This window comes from Ptychodera flava, unplaced genomic scaffold, assembly GCF_041260155.1.
Source record: "Ptychodera flava strain L36383 unplaced genomic scaffold, AS_Pfla_20210202 Scaffold_29__1_contigs__length_4469600_pilon, whole genome shotgun sequence".
Classification (NCBI taxonomy): Eukaryota; Metazoa; Hemichordata; class Enteropneusta; family Ptychoderidae; genus Ptychodera; species Ptychodera flava.
Window position 1 is genome coordinate 3815874 of NW_027248351.1, and position 12222 is coordinate 3828095.

General features: G+C 35.8%; 1 protein-coding gene across 1 annotated transcript; it reads right to left on the reverse strand.

Moving 5' to 3' along the window:
- Nucleotides 1–956: 956 nt before the first annotated feature.
- LOC139127148 (uncharacterized) lies at nt 957–12003 on the reverse strand. The gene is made up of 6 exons (XM_070693067.1): nt 11074–12003; nt 9921–10289; nt 4816–4948; nt 4446–4588; nt 2434–2611; nt 957–1747 (listed from the first exon to the last, which is right to left on the reverse strand). Exons 1-3 carry the CDS (start codon nt 12001–12003, stop codon nt 4895–4897), a joined length of 1353 nt encoding a protein of 450 aa, XP_070549168.1. The 3' UTR covers nt 957–1747; nt 2434–2611; nt 4446–4588; nt 4816–4894.
- Nucleotides 12004–12222: the final 219 nt, after the last annotated feature.

Below are 12222 nucleotides of genomic sequence, written 5' to 3' on the forward strand. Positions count from 1 at the left end.
TTGGCTTCGGTTATATCAGTCTGTTTACATGGTGGTTTTTCCTCACCAGGTAGACATATAGCTAGAGTCACTCCGGCGAGAAACTTCGACATGGGGGCCCAGGCGTGTTCAATCATATTAAAACGACTATGACCAGGTGCATAACAAGTGAGAATAAAGACATCTAGTTTAGAGCAGACGCTTATAAATAGCACATTTTAAAAAATAATACTTTTTGTCTTTGAATAATTTGATGAATGAAAGGTTTAGGATACAATGTTACTATCGGTAAATTGTGTTTGGGGAACGAACGAGATGGAAACAGTTACAAAGTTGTTGGCACGAGTGTGCATTTTTGTCTTTAATTTAAAATAAACACACGAAAACTTGTGATCACAAAATAAAAGTGCGAAAGTGAAGTTCACTAATTGAATGGAGGTCAAACCCCCTCCCCCCTAAACGAATGAATTTCGCTTTTTGAACTTCTGCGACAATCTGAGACGGTCCCTTAGTATACTATATATATGGCACTGTCTGCTTAGCTGAATGTGTAGTGAGCTAAAGGGAATCTGGTGTGGACGTTTACAAACAAACAACACATAAAAAAAAATAGTAGTTGCCAATATGCCATATTCATGCAATTTTACATCCTAGCATTTTTGTTGACATGAACGTGTTTGTTTAAAGCCCCAATAGCTGCGAATTTTATGCATTATTTTCATGATTTTAGTTTCAAACCAAAGTTTGCTGGTGTTAATGTGCTAACTGAAGGACATGTAAAGAAGTATCACTGCTCGCTGATTTGGACCATGCCTACACATTTTAACAGGCTGAACAAATAAATGGGTGCTGCACTCATAACATGGTGCCCTCACGGAAGAGTATCAAAACAGTATTTCCTGCATATACTCATCGTGATCATACAAGAAACAAGCATGATGCCATTTATTTGAATGCACAACACATGATGCCTAACATTTTGTTGGAGTAATCTTTATTTTCTCTGTCATATGATTTGGTTTTGAAAATAGCGGGAAATCTAAAATGATGTTAACACGTTTGAATTTACATGCCGCTTTTGACATGTATGACAGTGTTATACACTTTTTTCAGTCTACAACTTATTCAAAGAAAACTTGGAAAACTGAGGATATTTTGAGATCAGTTTATCACATATTCACAGCTATTGGGGCTTTAATGTAATATTCTACAAGTTTTTCTACGCAAAATTTATGGTCTATTTGACACTGCCAGTGTAGTAATAACACATCTTTCAGTTACGATTTTTGTCCACACCTCAAAGTAAATTTGGTTCATAAGAGCCGACAGCATAAAGGCACTTCAACTCCTCCTTCAAAAACAACTTTTTAACAGGAACACAATGGTTTTCCAATGATTCCATAAAGCTGACTTGTAACTTTTTCTAGACCTACTTCAAATTTAACACACAAAACAACTTTCATATGTATTGTCCAAAAAACAACTTTCATATGTATTGTCCAAAAAAGCTACACATTCCCAAAGTAAGCATTAGAAAATGCCATGTCATACAACGCAAAGAGTTTATCTTCTGGAGGAATGTCATTGTCAGCACATGGATGAGGTAGCTGCATAACATTACCACAGGTATTGGCAGTAGGCAGAAATGAATTTTCCACTTTAGAAAACACAATAGATGGGTGTAGCTCATAACCTAATACAGGTTCTTCATCTGCGCAAGTAACAAACTGCAAAATATGGTTCAATGTCACTGGTTCTCTTCTTCCTCCTACAAAAAAGTATCAGTAAATATTAACATGAATCCAAATGAACAATTTCAGTGTGCCTGTTTTAAAAGTGAGGGAAGCCAGGTACTAATGTTCTTTAAACAAGTCACTTTCAATCACATAGTACCTACAGATGTTTCTCCATAATTTTAGAGAATTTTTGTATATCAATCTGTACTTGGTATTTTAACAAGCTGTAATTAGCCCTTCCGTTCATTCAATGAAAGTCTTTGTCTACCATCTCTGGACAGGTAGGTTTTGGGGTAAAAACAGGATAACACACAAAATATGTACCAAATTTAAATCAATAATTGCCCTTCCTTACCCCTACCTGAGAAAACTATAATTACATTTTGGGTTCCTACAGTTTGCTGGTTTTATATACCTGGTGACTTGATAGGTTGTAAACTTTACAAAGGAGCTTTTATATGAATTGAATTTACTAACAATAATACTTGTACTGAGCCCAATTGGCAAAACATAGAATGACATATTCTTGAAAAAGCAGTTAAACTTAGGATCAAACATATGTAAATTATTGAAAATCTCAAATGTACAAAATTAATATTACAACGCCATTATATGAGAACAAGGACAGATTGTTATTATTGTTAACTATTTTGATAAATAAAATCAACCTGATCAGAAGAGAAAAATTTAGGCATATTCTGTACTATTAACAGCTTACCTGCCACTTCTGACAGATATTTCAAGAATGCTGCATAGATTTTATTCTCAAACTGTCGATGATTTGATCCATCCGGTGAAAATTTGGGATCCAACAGAGACACAATTTTTCTTTTAGTCAGTCTTGCAGCAGGGCTGTACCGGAAAAGATGCACAAATGTTGGAATGTGCTTCAAAAGCTGTATATAAAAAGAACATTTAAAAAATTACAGTTAACAGACATATCAACAGCATGGTTATCAAAGGCCTACTGTCTGCATCTTTTCATTATTTTACTTTGAAACTTTACTTGGTGGTGACTATGCTCAAGTTGTGCAAACTGACAAGGCATGAGAATTTGTCATACAAAGATTGATGAAACCTAACCTCACTATTTATGATATTAATGCATCTGATTCGCCTGCTAGTTGAACGAAGCTCAGAAGTGAACTTAACATGGTTCCATGTTTTTGACTTTGGCGAAAAGCTTAATCTGCCTTTGTGTGAATTGCATATATGCGTTCTACAGACTCAGTACGCCCAAATAATCATGTGATGCCGGTACAAACAAACCCACATGTATACTAATGCGTATGGAAATACACGTACGTCTGTGCGCGTTTGCACACATGGCTTTGTTTGTACTGTGGTCGATTTGAATTCCGGGTTTGGACTATTACATATGCTAATACGCATTTGATTGACATGATTCTGCGAAACAACTTTCTGTGTCTTTCGGTATTTGTATTGTGAAAATTGTGAAAATCTGTGGCAAATGTCATCAAATTTAGTAAGTCTTACTGGCTTTATGTCCTACTTAATTGCAATGGCTAGATTATTACCAGGTAAATATGCAAATTTGCAATTATTTGTCATGATATACATTGCTAAATGTCTTTGTGCATCACTTAGCTCTGTATAATTATCATCTGTACCAGGTTTCAGTTATATTAAATTTGATGCAGTTTCTCTGGAAATGTATATCTTTGTACAAAATAACTAATTATTCAAAGTAGCACAAATTAGCACTGATTATATGAGTCACAACCACCGAAAACTACAGTAAAACCTGTCTAAACCAAAACCTTCAGGGGACGAGAAATTCTTTGGATTTTGAGAGGTGTTTGGTTTATAGACTGAGGTCCTTTTCACATAGAGTTCTATTGGACTGAGACTAGGAAAGGGTTCAGTTTAGACAGGTTTCCAGTTTAGATGGGCTTCAGTTTAGACAAGTTTCACTGTAATTGGTTCTTGCAAGTTCTCATATGCCATTGTGCATCACATTTTATTACAATTAGATCAGTCTTTCTTGAGATATCGTGCCCACAGATGGACAGCCATATGCATACATACATAAGTACATGTAATGACAGACATCGATGCAACATTAGCTCCTGTGTGTGAATACGAGAGCTAACTGATCACTGTTGATCAGCGACGTATTTTGCATTCTTTGTTGCATGACTGGTTGTACGAAATGAAAGTGAATTTTTAAATGAGGTGTTCAGCTTTTTTAATTTTCATTGATAATCCAACACCGTAAAATTAAATTGTTACACATTTTAGTCTTTATGACATTTACACATTATGGCTTGATTGAATCGAGTAGTTAAAAGAATATCAGAGAGTATTGGAAGCAGTTTTGAAGCCAAGAAAATCAAAATGAGTCAGGTAACAACATACTATACAGTTGGCATGTAAAGTTCATGTAACTTCATCAATAAAGTTGCCACACAATTTTCAAGCTTCTGATATGCATTTTTGCTAACATATGATTGTATACCTCATACAATGAAAATATGCATTATATTATTTTTACTTAATTACTTGCACAACTCGCAACTTAACCTCCACTCCATAGAAAGCAACTGACCCTTCAAAAGATTAGTCAACTATAGACCAATAGATGCATCCCTATCAAATAAATCCCAAAGGAATTGTTATCACTAACCAAAGCAACCAAGCCACACATCAGTCCAACACTTAATAAATTTCCTTAGGGGTCAAATGTTTATGCTGACATACTGAACTTACCGTGTACACACCTAAAACTTCCAAACCATTCTGAAGTTCCTTTACACAAGCATTCAGTTCATCAGAACTTCCATGGATAAGCTCGGTCAGAATCTCTTCACTCATGAATACTGGTAATTTACCATTCTGCATGATGCTTAGTGCTAGCCGTGGGAAAATTAAACAAACAACAGAAACAGCAAAATTAAAGAAAAATAATATTATCTGCACACTTTTGATGACCCAAGCATGTAACCAATGTGTATAAGCCAACTGAAAGACTTTTAAAAATGCGTTTACCAATTAAATTGACACTAGCATTTATAACAGATAGATGTTATACACCACCAATGGATTTCCTGATAGGAATTGAACCAGAATACTTACTTACCCATGATAACACCTACTAAATAATAATCTTCAGACAGATGCATCTTTAAGCCGGCATCAAAGTATTTCTCTTTTAATTTTTAGCAGAGCAAGTCTGAAAATTCCTTTCTAGGGCCACCGTAATCAGCTGCTTTCTATAAAAAGAAAGGTAAAGTAGAATGTAACCACTTATATTGAGTTTTATCTTCATTCTATATGGTAACAAACTAACAATTTGACATCTTACCCTCTTGTAAATTGAAGACATTAACTGAATTGAGACAAATAGGATGAAGATGGAATGTGTACTGAATAAGTACCTGTGTGTGAGACTGGTGGTGGCCATATTGGATCATATTACAAAATAATTTGATGTGCATATATGTAAGTTGTTGTGCCTTGTTCTTGTGCAAAGTTTGAAAGAAATCTGTTTTTGCAGAGTGTGGCTCTTGACATGGATAATGGAAATAGAGTGGTGGCCTTCTGGTGATATTGAATTGCATCACAAAACAATTCCACATATATTCATGTTTGCTATGCTTGTAACAAGTTTAAAAGAAACAAATCATTGACAAAGATATAGTCCCCCTTGACATTGGGAACTTTGTGACTGAAAGTGACTAAAAACTGAAGTTAATATGATAGGCATGAAAAAAGCAATGCGGGTACCAAAGCCCAATCTGTGACTGATGCCCACACTGGATTTGATTGTAAACAAGTACCGGGTAGACATTAGTGTTAGTATAAATGACATAGGGTTTTGTCCTTTTACCAAGTTGGACAAAATTTGGTATGTCATACCCTGGCTCTAGAAATGTCAAAATTCAACTAATCTGCAAGAAACTTGTCCAGGCATGTCTGAGTAATGGCTCTTAACATGAAGTCAGACCGCCAGATGTGAACCAAAATACCCTGATGTTGAGGTACAGAAGAGACTTCCTATAATTAGCTATGCATACTGCTCATCAATTTGAGTCAGTATTTATTGAAATATTACTAGAATTATAAAAATTCACAAAAATGTAAATAAGCAATTAATTGACACAAATACTGACAAATGTCTTTTTTGTGCTATTAGAGTTCTGAGTGACCAGCTTGTGTACAAAGTTTCATCAAATTTGGAGCTGTGTCTTAGGAAAGAGTTTTTTTTAGAAATCAAATTACGCAAATAAACACTAATTAGGAGTGCCTAACCCAAAACAATGGAGGTGCATAGGTATGCCATTGTGTTTTAACCTTTTATCAAGTTTAAAAGGAATTGGCTCATGCATGTAAGAGATATTTGCTGGGACAGACAGACACACAGATGGATGCATGGAGCCCAAACCATAAGTCCCCTGTACTTCGTCCGAGTGACTCAAAAGCTCTTGCATGCCTGAGACAACTCTGCAAAATATGTCCAACCCCAAAGTACCTCCAATTTCCTCGGATATTCATTGCAATCTGCAGATTGAACAATATTGTCATTATCTATGCCAAAGCAACATTTGCTTGTGGCAGAATAGGTAAGAAATTGAACAGATTTTCATTCATTGTAAATTTCCCTTCATTTTCAAAATCTTGCCATGTTACGTGAAAAACGGAGAATTTTTTGTCAAAGTGTAGTGGATCCCTTTCCCGCCCTTTCAGTTGGTTGCATCATGTTGTATTTGTAAAGATTCAAATGTGTACATGTACCATTTACTCTGTCTATCATGTAATTGCATGGAGGCGGCCATAATTGGGGGCGGCACCTGTTTATTATTTGTCTTACTGAAATCTCCCCAAACAGCCCCACTCAATGGATAATTATACTTGAGTAAACAACTCTGAGGAAGAACATTTCTATGAACTAATTTTAATCTAAATATAAAATCATCAAAATAATACCAAAAGTTGCTGCTCATGTGCCTTTAAAGAGCAGATGGACAAATAGAGCCAAATTTACAGTCCTATGGAACTAGGGGTGGGGGGCCAAATAAGGCAGTCAGCTAATCAAAGGAAGGGATATTGTGTAATAGTTGATGGTACGTACTTCACTGTTGTTTGACCAGAGTTGCTACCACAACAACTACATTACTGACTTTTTGAAGGTCTGACACTTTGACCAGTCTGTTTTGTTATGCAAAGTTTATATTAACAAAGACTACATGAAACATAACAACAATACATGAAACAATGTTCATGATTCCACAAGTATGGTCTTCTTCATGGCAACATGATTTCTGTTGCAGATACCAGTATACGATTGTAGGGAAGTAATTATTTTGGCCATTGAGTGGAAAATGATGCATTATTGTACATGCTAGTGTTAATCATTGATAGTGAGGACTAGTAGGCTTCTTCAGCCAGAGGGCTACTGGCTTAAAGGGATACAGTCGTCGGAACTGCGCTCAAAGGTCGTATGGGACCCATACCACCCATGGCAACAATGTATCCAAGGCACAATGGTGATTGATGACAGTTAAAACATGTCTGTCATAATCTATCATCGTATAATTTAAATGTTGCAGCTATGATGATGAGGTGCATCTTGATATCGTGCACGAAATGCATTGTTTGTAAACAAGAAACTCGCACAGGCGCAGTTCCGACGACTATATCCCTTTAATCTTGCTTTTATTTGCTTCAGAAGTAGTGGTAATTGCCAGTTGTTTTTTGCAACACAATGATTTTTTTTGTTTCAGGGTGAGGAAAGGGGATTCCCTGACAATTTTGAGTCGCAATAAAAAGCAATCGATTGACACCCCGGACTAACCAGATATGAACTGAAAATGCTCACGTGTTTTATTATATATTGCAGTTCTGTGTGAATTTGAACCTTTGCCACATGTTTGCAACTTCATTGAAAGTATTATGATCAAGATAATGAACAATATTCACCACATTAATTCTAAAAGGCCATGAAGTATACAAATATGTAATTAGCTGAAATAAAATATTAAATTTCTTAAACTGCTGTAATTGTATCACCACTTTATATAGCAAGTGTAATTACCGTTGCACAAGTTCTTAAAGCCATATATACCAAACTGTGAAAGCTCATTAGATATGCAAATTATAAATTAGCTGACATTAAAATGTGAAATGACTTTCAATATTGTTTTAACCTGGTATAATCATCAATGTACATAGCATGTTTTGCCAACATTGCTCAAGTAAATCCCAGTACATATCCGTAATTAGAAAAGATCATTGAAATGCAAATTAGGAATTGGCTGAAGAAAAATTAATGACTTTAAATAATGATGTATCATAGTATCGTTAATGTATATAGCATGTTGCGTCAACTTTTGTCCAGTCAATTCAAATATATAGCCTTAATTAAGAAACTTCATTAAATATGCAAATAAGGAATTTGCTGAAGTGAAAATGCTTAATGATTTTCAATGTTGCATCATAGAATCTTCAATATATGTAGCAAGTTTCATGAACTTTGGTCCAGTCAATTCAGATATATATCCCTAATTAGCAAAGTTCATTAAATATGCAAATTAGCAACTATCTTTCATGTCACCCCTTAATGATTCCCAACAATAATATATCTTCGGTGATCAACATTTGTAGCAAGTCTCATCAAATTGTGTGCAGTCGTTCTCAATGTAAAGCCGTTTTTTTTCCTAAAAATTATTAATTATGCAAATGACAAAAAGCAAGCCACATCAACTAAACATAGGGCCAAAGTCCCTGAAGCTACTATAGACATGGATACAAAATTAAGTATTTCCTTACTGTATGAAATTATCTCACTAAGGTCATCCTACGGACAAGTAAACTAAATATTAAAGCTGTCTGACCAGCGGTTTTGAAAGAACAAGCAACTCAACAGTTGATAGAGCTCTGTTGAGTTATGTGAGAATAACCTTTTGTGACACATGTATTGATGAAGAAGGTGGATATCTTTGATTAACATTGTAAGTTCTGTTTAATAAGTTGAGACTGTACATACTCAGAGAAAGCACACTGAAGAGACAAAGGTTTGAAACTTAAGAAGTTCAAGGTCATCAAAAGCATTATAAGGAATCATGTTACACTTTCATTGCACTGTTTACACAGATTGCATAATTGCTATAAATAGCACATGAGGAATCTTTATACAGCCCAGCTTTACCATAAAAAACCCTATCACTTTGACCACTCTTTTAATTGACCACTCTATTTTTTCCTCAAAAAGTAATTTTATTTTATCCTTACCAATCAACCATAAATGGAAATTAGAACTTTCTCTATCTCTATCTCTATCTCTATTTCTATTGACTATTTTGAGCAATTTCTTTTAGATAACATACAGGGCACAATAAATGACGGTTCAGAATATGTCAAAGTTGGGATTCAGGAAAGTTGCCTTTACATGTTTTAATCCTCCAAGATGGTAAGCATTTCACTATGAACTGTCAAAAAAAGTTGAACTTTCTGATAATTCTACACTAAAATTATTTTGGCTTTGATGATTTCCTAATTAATTCAATTATTTAAAATCATATTAATTATTTTTTTCTGGGTGAATTGATAGGGTTTATACAGTACAAGAATTACATACAATGTAAGTCAAATTTTGACCAAAAATGACAAAAAAATTCCTTAAAAATACAGATTTGCATATTTCATCACAATTTGAACAAGTCTAAGTTGGGTTACCCCTAGGGACCTGTATACCAAATAACAAAGCTGTCAGACCAGCGGTTATGAAGAAGAAGATTTTTTACCAAAAACACCTTTTTTGGCATTAATTTGCCTATTTTCAACAATATCAAAAAATTAAAAAAAATGGTTTCTCAAAATCGTATTTTTCATCTACACAACAAATATCAAATCAGTAAGTACTGCGGTTCTCAAGATATTTGAGTGGACGGACGCCTCACAAACGGACATACATACATACATACATACATACATACATACATACAGACTGACGACGGACGCCGGACGGATACCCATCCCAATAGCTTCTATAGACTATAGTCTATAGTAGCTAAAAACTAACCAGTTCTTGCCATTTACAAACTGAATCTATGTACCAAATTTGATTCTGATCTGATAAGCCGTAATTGAGATATCGAGCAGACAGACAGACAGACAGACAGACATCGCTGCGACATATGCTCACGTGTGTGAACATATGAGCAAAAAATATAAACAGTCCTTTACCTCATCATAGAATCCAACTTCCAGAGTTATGCGAAAATCTTTGATTTCCCTAATCTCATCAAATGACGTCTCCAAAAGATGGCTCCTATCAACTAGTATATAGTTAGTTTCACCTTCCTCACAAGTCTCCAGTGATGTCATATCTAACTTACGACCTTTCTGCAATTTGCTTTGGTAATACCGCAATACTTCAACTGGGTCAGAAATGTTGTTTTGCTGACAGTATTCAACAGTATGTTGTGCAATTGAATTGACTGAAGTCTCCTCTGCTTCTTTATCATGACCAGACTCATTCTGTCCATAATGTACATTCTGTACTTCTAAACTATCATTTCTTGTGACTTCTTCTTCTTGCATTTCTGAGGTGACCTGCACATAAAATAAGAGAAAATCATTGTCTTGAAAATACAAAAAAGGCTAAGAGTACCTTATGGTCTGTACTAAATGTCTTACTCTTTAAAGTAAAATAGGTGTTTTGCTAATGTAACATTCATCACACTTTACAGTTAAATGAACAATTGCTGAACCTTTTGATTTTTCAGGATTACTATTTGTTATCAACCACAACTTTGCAGTCTGACCCCCCTCAAAAGTACGTCAAGAGATACAGTGTCTTGCTTGACAAAACTGCTGATTTCATCAATTTAGGCCTAAATTTACACGAAATTGAAAAACTTGTCTTGATTAATTGAAAACATTAATGCTAAATATAAGTGTATGATTGATACTGTATTCATTGTGAATAATTTACTTTTCCTGTCAAAAAAAACTGTAAAAATACCTGGCATTGCTTTGAAATTTATTGTTAAATATGTACACAAATTCCACAATATTTGAGTCCAAATCTCAAGGCTTTACATACCAAACTGCACATGTTAGACTTCCTATGATATGGTCATGCGATTGTCTCACAAGACTGTGAGTCACTGCAAAACGACTGAGGGAAAACGTATTTTTGAGTAACATTTGGTGCTACACAAATTTCCAGACGTCATTGTTCCAACTGTTGCCAGGAAACAATTCTAGAAAATTTCACCAATTAGTTTTCATGTATTACTTCGTACTTAATTTATACCGGGGTACATCCCGTGAACATCTTAACTTTCTTTCTACAGATGATGCTGAAGTGGAAAATTATAAATAAAAAACAAACCTGTCTTATGCGTGTGTCTTCAACAATCGAGTCAGAAGTTGTTTGCAGTAACCCTGGTTCATGTTCATCCTCTGGGGTTGCTACTGCTAATGGAGGTGGTGGCAATTCACTGTCGGAGTCATCAGAACTTACAATGTTCACGCACATCAACATGTGCTCACGAAGTTCCAGTATCGGGAATATCTGCTTACATCCATTACATGTTTCCGTGAGATTTGTGGTTTGGGTGGAGGTTACTGAATTCGTGCTCAGGCTTTTCTGTATTGGCCTCAGGTAAATTTTGGCCTGGGGCCCAATACGGGTCTTCAGTTCTTCGATTGACCAATTAGATTTGATCACACTTAAGTTCCGTCCATTACCAGTGCACTGCAGTATCTCGAAGCCACCAGAGTCTTGTAACTTTGGAAAGGTACCCTGTATCTTGGCTATTACTTCGTTTTCATCGTCGTCTGTACAAAACTGAACTTTTCTAACGCCTAGCCCAGCGCTTTGAAGTAAATGTCTTTCGGCAGGTCTCGGTACCACTTCCGCACATCGGTCCGCCAAACAAACACAGGTGATCGTGTAACTACGGCGACTTTTCTTCGACGTTTCACGTCTTGTAGTCGTCGGACCGCCATATCTCCTTCTCCGATTGCGGTTTTCTCTGTCACAGTGAAACAGGAGCTGCCTCTCGACTGAAACACTGGAGGCACTCGTACGCCTTACCCCTGAAGGGCCCGCCGAAACATTAACTCCGCGCGCCTCGTGTTCTCTACAAAGATCACGGAGATTTATTCTGTCTCCAATTGTGATGACGCCTAGCCTAATCAAATCTTCATCTTCTAAAGCTTCGACTGCTCTTGGGGTGATCCTCTGTTGTGTGATCCTCTGTTGTTGGAATCTTGGCGTAAGTGTTTGCAGAGATAACTCTCTCAAGATACTATCCATTCTTACTGAATACCGTGTTGAGTATTACTCTCGATCTCCGACAAAAGTTTCTGCTAGTTAAACGAATGCGCATGTCTAAGATGTCGCATGGGGTTCTGGGAAATTTGACCATCATAACGAAGTAAATGGCCCACATAACGAAGTAAATGGCCCCCATAACGATGTGATAGAGCATCACCACAAATTGTACGGACATCATCATAAAGTTATGAGCACTAT

Bases quoted from the DNA above. Each gene is read 5' to 3' on its own strand.
- LOC139127148 (XM_070693067.1), bottom strand. From the start codon at position 12,003: ATGGATAGTATCTTGAGAGAGTTATCTCTGCAAACACTTACGCCAAGA. The intron at 10,290-11,073 runs GTTTGTTTTTTA...TTTTATGTGCAG, and splicing joins AAGACACACGCATAAGACAG to GTCACCTCAGAAATGCAAGA. The intron at 4,949-9,920 runs GTAAAGGACTGT...TTCTTTTTATAG, and splicing joins AAGTTGGATTCTATGATGAG to AAAGCAGCTGATTACGGTGG.